Source organism: Astyanax mexicanus, chromosome 20 (genome assembly GCF_023375975.1).
Source record: "Astyanax mexicanus isolate ESR-SI-001 chromosome 20, AstMex3_surface, whole genome shotgun sequence".
Lineage (NCBI taxonomy): Eukaryota > Metazoa > Chordata > Actinopteri > Characiformes > Acestrorhamphidae > Astyanax > Astyanax mexicanus.
The window spans coordinates 35026488-35032487 of NC_064427.1; the positions used below are offsets into that span (position 1 = coordinate 35026488).

The following is a 6000-nucleotide window of genomic DNA, read 5'->3' on the forward strand; positions in this document are numbered from 1 at the left end:
AGAGACAGTAGAGGGACTGAAAAGATGAACTAAGTCTCCTGAGAATGCTAACTAGATAGCTAGCTGACCCACCCTCCATAGAGACAGTGTAAAACAGAGGATTGAGTTACTGAGGAGAGAAAAGGAGGGAGGGAGTGAGGGAGAGACAGTGTGGGGTAGCCTAGCTAGGTAGTTAGCTAACGTTACCTGCCAAAACTAGCTAACCTAGCTTAGCTAGCTAACCCAATTAGCTAGTTAGCTACAATTCACCTAGTTTCACTATTTTACTGAGTAATAAAACAGTGCCAGAGGCTGGTGTAAGTGTGTAAGTGCTGACAGGTGGTCAGTGTTTGGATAAAGTTCAGAAAAGAAGAGAGCAGGAGGAGACAGCCGCGTAACTATCAGTTACGTTAGCTTCGCTAGTAACTAACTAACAAACAAAACAACATTTTTTCGCAAGAGAAAATGTTGTTAAAAGACAAAACTCTAGTAAAGCCAACATAAAAGACCGTAGTTTAAAAGAAAAAATGAGTAAAATAAAGTTCGTGACACATTAACTATGTTTCCGTACCCATTTTCAGCCTCCGTGTCCGTTTTTTCCTGCTCCACAGACCTACTTCTGGAAAACAGTCGGAGAAAGTTTCTGGAGAAGTCCTCGTGCCACGACCGCTGCCGTTTTAAATTGGCCATCGTGTCACCAAAACCCCCCGCGAGACGCGCATCTAATAAAACACAGTTATAAAACCGACTTTTAAAAACTCCAGTCTCATTTTAACGCTCTGAAACGCGGTAAGGGCGGCCGGGCTGGGTGGTGTGGGCTGCTCGGCGCTGGTACGGCGGGCATCCACACACTGAGTGGGTTTGGTGGAGTGTGAGGAAGTGAGGGAGGAGTCAGTGAGCAGCAGCAGCAGCAACAGATACTGTGAGGAAGCGCTGCCTGATAATCCACACTGTGGACTGTGGAGCTGCTCTGAGGGCAGGGGTGCACTCACTACTCACTACTGACTACTGACCACTCACCACTGACCACTTACTCAATACTGACCATTCACTACTCACTACTGACCACTAATTACTGACCACTCACTATTGACCACTCACTACTGACCACTTACTTACCCACTACTGACCACTCTACTGACTACTGACCACTTACTTACACACTATTGATCGCTCACTACTGACCTCTCACTACTTACTACTCACTACTTTGTACTGACCATTCACTACTCACAACTGACCTCTCACTACTGACTGCTGACCACTTACTTACTCACTACTCATTACCAATTACTCAGTACTGACCACTCACTACACACTACTGACCACTCACTACTGACTCCTGACCACTCACTACTGACTACTGACCACTCACTACTGACCACTTACTACTGACCACTCACTACTGACCACTCACTACTGACCACTCACTATTGACTACTGACCACTTACTACTGACCACTCACTACTGACTACTCACTACTGACAACTCACTACTCCTAACTCTCCACTCATTACACCACGGGCTTTACCTTATATTGAGGTACAAGTCTTTTCTTGTATCAGTAAACATTATAAAGATTATGAACATTATCAACTGAATATGTGTCAAGAAATTGATGCTTTAAAAAAGATTGAAAACCCTGCCATGATCTAGTCTGCCAGGTGTAAACCACACTAAGCCATTTTTACTGTTCCCTTCTGAAAAATGTAGTTAAATACCAGCATTTAAAAAATGTAGTCATGATTTCATTCATGATTTAGTCACAGAATAATGTTGTTATTAATACAATTATTATTTAAGGGATTGGCACCAATAATACAAATCTAAGTGTCTCTAACACGGATTCTTTTATTTAGATTTAAATACCTATTATCAAAAGCTTAGTCTTAAGGAAGAAAAAGTGTGAATAATCCAAAAATCTTATTGTGATTACTTGGTTAATGTTTTAATCGATTTACACCACTAAATTGTTTACTTCTAATTCAACTGCATGCTGTACTATTCTCAGAAAGAATCAACCAACTGTTCTGTGGTTAGTGATGCACTCACTCCTTTACGTTGTGTTGTGGATTAGTCTAGGATTAGGTGGAATCTGACCATGTTTATGATGAAAAGGCTTGAGGGGAGGGAGTTTATCTCTTACAATAATTACTGGACACCAGATTCTGGATTATGTTTTGCAGTAGGTTCCTAATTAGTTTGAATGGTCTGAATGTATCATACATTTTGTCAGAGTTTAAAGAACACACTGCCCGACTGATTAACCATTTCATTACAGTCAGTGTAATTAGCCACGTTAAATTGGAAGACGTGCAGCAGCACACTGTGAATAAAGGTCATGGTATTTAGTATGCAACAGTTTTTAAGCACAAAAAAGCTTAAAGCTCACCTTCCGTCGTTTTTTCTTTCATTTTAAAATGTCTAGTTGTGGTCTCTAGTATGAATGAATGACATGTGAGCCGTTTTTGCAAAAAAAAAAAGTGCTCAGGTGTCTCTGTATAGCTCTTTTTTAATGGACTGTTTTAGGGGTGTGTCCAAAATGACCGGATTCCAGCTTTGCTCATGAATATTCATACATGCAAACAGCATGCAAATATCTCTCCTCTGATTGGCTAGGAGCACTGCGACGCCCCTCCACCGCTCTGCCGCTCACTGCCTCCCACCTCCTAACTGATGAGCGGTGATGTTGTGTCGCTTCAGCTCCGCCTCTGGGAGTTTCTCGAGCCAAGGTGGGCTGGTCTGTGAGTTTCTGCCTACGTAGGCAGAAAGATAATTCAAAATTCACCCGTTTTTCGGAGGGGGGGAGGGGGAATTTCTTTGCTTAGCTCCTGCAGACAATGGGGGCTGCAAAACAGTTTAATGTGCAGGTGTACACATTCAACTCGGAGAGACCTACTGTATTCCACAAAAAACAAGAAAAATCGGATTTTCGCGGAAGGTGAGCTTTAATATTGTTTGTGTTAAAATGTTGTGATTTTATGATACTGTGTATCATAAAATGTCTTTAAATATCAAAATACAATACAGTTTTACCATATCATCCAGCCCTGTCAACAATTCAAGTTTAGTAACAACACCAACTTCCCCATGGCAGACTAGTGTTTCATTCCTTAATCAGGCAAGCACACCACACTGCACCAAACAAAACTTTGTGTGCCATGATTCTAGAGAGACACTGGAATAAATAAAAAAATTGTGCCCAAATCCAAACAAAATGAAACATTTCCCTGTTTTTCTTCATTTAGCCACTTTTTTGTCTTTATACACTGAACATTTTAACATCCTAGCTGGTTGCAATTTAATCATGTCATAAAAAATGTTATTGTTTGCTTTAAATTATTAAGTCAATTGCCGTTTTCAGGCAAATTTGTTTGCCAAGTAATCAGTCCATTCCTACTTTATTCAGATCTGCATCGATCAAAATATAAATTTGGACTGTATAAAACTGGCTATAACAACTCCTAGCTATTCTTTCTATCACAAACACTTCTTTTAAATGAACCATTACAAATATATAGAGTTCAAAATGTGTTGTATTTTCTACACTTAAACAGAAGTAATTACACATTCTGTACTAAAATATGCAGTTATCTGCAGTTCATTGTTCTTTATGCACTGATGATATATCCATATGCTCTGAATTAATTTGTGTACTGAATTATTTAATTATGAAAAAAATATTGGAATTCACATTTATGATAACATAAAATATAATTACTGGAGGAACCTATGTTTTCGATGATCTCTATGTATAAAAACAATACTGATGAAAATTCAGTACATTAATTCATAAAGTAGGTTCTGAAATAAGTAGAATCTGGGTTGGTGCAGACAAGCCAAGTAATCCCCTCATAACAGTGGATAGTGAGTTTTGAATTAGGTGGAATCCACCTTTAAGCATTGTTTGACAACGATGTTGGTGTAAGAGTTTAACCCTTGTGTGGTGTTCATATTTTTGTTACTCGTTTACTTTGTTACTTGTATTAAATTCAGCAAAATTAAGCAATTTTACATTAAAATGCTTTACACATGCTCGCTTCACCTAAATTGCAAGCAATATAAACAGTTTACATGGTTAATATTTGCCCTTTATCTTTCTTATGTTACATTTCTTTTAAAAAGTGCTACTCTCTTTTTATTAGTTTTTTAATAAAATGTAAAAGAAAATGAATTAAACTCAAGATATGAGTAGAAAATTTGTTTAGTTTCAAATTTACAAATGAAGCAATGTTTATTAGCCCTTGGCCAAACATACTGTATGTAATATAAATGTGGGTGTGTGTGTGTGTGGGGGGGGGGTGTTTATCGAAAATGTGTTTTGATATATGTTTTTCACAAAAAATGAGCCAATGCCAATGAGTTTGAGTTAGAAAAAATATTTATTTGTATCATTTGATGAAAAATGAAAACCACACAAGGGTTAAACATTGAATCATTCTTCTCAGCTTGTTGATAATGTTTTTTTGGATGTTTATCATATAAACTCTATTTACAAATGGATGCCGGCATATTCATCAATGAAAATAAATCAGTAGGGATTTACTTTGGTGTTCCTGTGAAAAAAACAAGTCACAACTGACTTTTCAGGGAGTAGCACCTTCAGCACTTCAGCAAATGGCATGCAAAGTTCTAGCCTGTGGTGTTGCTCCTGCTGCTATAGAATCTGATAAATTAACCACAGGATTGCAAACTATGGTCAATGGGGCGGGGAAAAGAGGATTAGGCCAGGCTGTATTCAAGTTGTGTAACATGTTCACACTCTTAACTCCTACCAGAAAAGGTTCTGTAATCCAGCAGTGGAGGTTATACACTCATGATCAAAATCAATTCTACCAGAAGAAATCAGCCAGGAATGAAACTAGGTGGGTAATCTCTCAGAAAGGCAGTGAGTCATCTTCAGTGAGCAGCCCTGCTTTTGTCTTGGTGAAGACAATAAACAAATTTGTAGTATGTGGAGGACAAGGCTATTATAATTATAATACAAGACTGTGGTGATGGGGAGGGCAATTCTGCACAATTTCAGATCACCTTTGGCCAACATTTACAGGCATTTTGACAGCCTAACGTTATGTTACTGAGGTCCTGCAACCCTTGCCCTACCCTTTCTGATTGCACAATCTGGTACACTATTCTAACAGAACAATGCTCGTCCACGTACTGCTGCTATCTCAAGATCTTTCCTTGAAAGCACATACAATATGCCATAGCCAGACGCTAAATCTCCAGATCTATCCCCAGTTGAAAATGTGTGGGAAGCTATTCGAAACGGATGCTGTAAACACTGCAGTTTAACTGCAAAATCAGCAGGAACAGTGTGAATATTTAAACTGCATTAGGAACCTCAACAACTCAATGGCATGGTGCATTAAACATGTGTTACACACTACTTACTCCTGTATGTGAAGCTTAATAAATATGACCAGAAGTTGCTCAAATCAGTCTAAATTTGCAGTCATTTATTTTTCCTGGTATTCTTTGTCTACCTTCCAAATTGCATTGCAATCCAAACTTCCTTCTGGGTGCAGCTATTATTGCAACTATTTCTTTGACAGTGAGTTTAGAAACCTATGCCTCAAAAATCTTGCAAAAACCAAAATATACAGAAATACTCTGCTATAATGAATGGGCCATTGCACTGAATGGGTGCCATTTGCTTGTTGTAACTCTTCCGAATTAAACTTATTTTTATATATTTTACAACTCTGAATCTGATAACATGTGTATTTAATTATTCAAAACAAGTACACAAGTCTTAATTTTAAAGAAATGGTTGACTGCATGATTGATATTCATTCCTGTTACTGAAACTTACTCCTATTACTGGCACTCATTCCTGTTACTTTTTATGTTTTGAGTAACATAATAGCATAGAATAAGTAAAAACATGAAAAATAGCTACATGACGGCTTTGCTAATAGCATTAGCAAATAGGACACTGAGCACATTCTAGTGATTTTCCTATAATGTTTATTTTAAAAACAAATAAGATCAGTCCTAGTTACAATAAGATCAAATAT

At 37.9% G+C, this 6000-nt stretch overlaps 1 protein-coding gene across 1 annotated transcript in view; it reads right to left on the reverse strand.

The window, feature by feature from the left end:
* Window positions 1-862, reverse strand: part of LOC103022552 (uncharacterized) — a 59576-nt gene extending 58714 nt beyond the window's left edge. Inside the window, exon 1 of the mRNA XM_022681405.2 lies at window positions 551-862. Coding sequence (XP_022537126.2) covers window positions 551-669 — 119 coding nt within the window. The 5' untranslated portion in view covers window positions 670-862. The remainder of the gene's footprint in view (window positions 1-550) is intronic.
* Window positions 863-6000: the final 5138 nt, after the last annotated feature.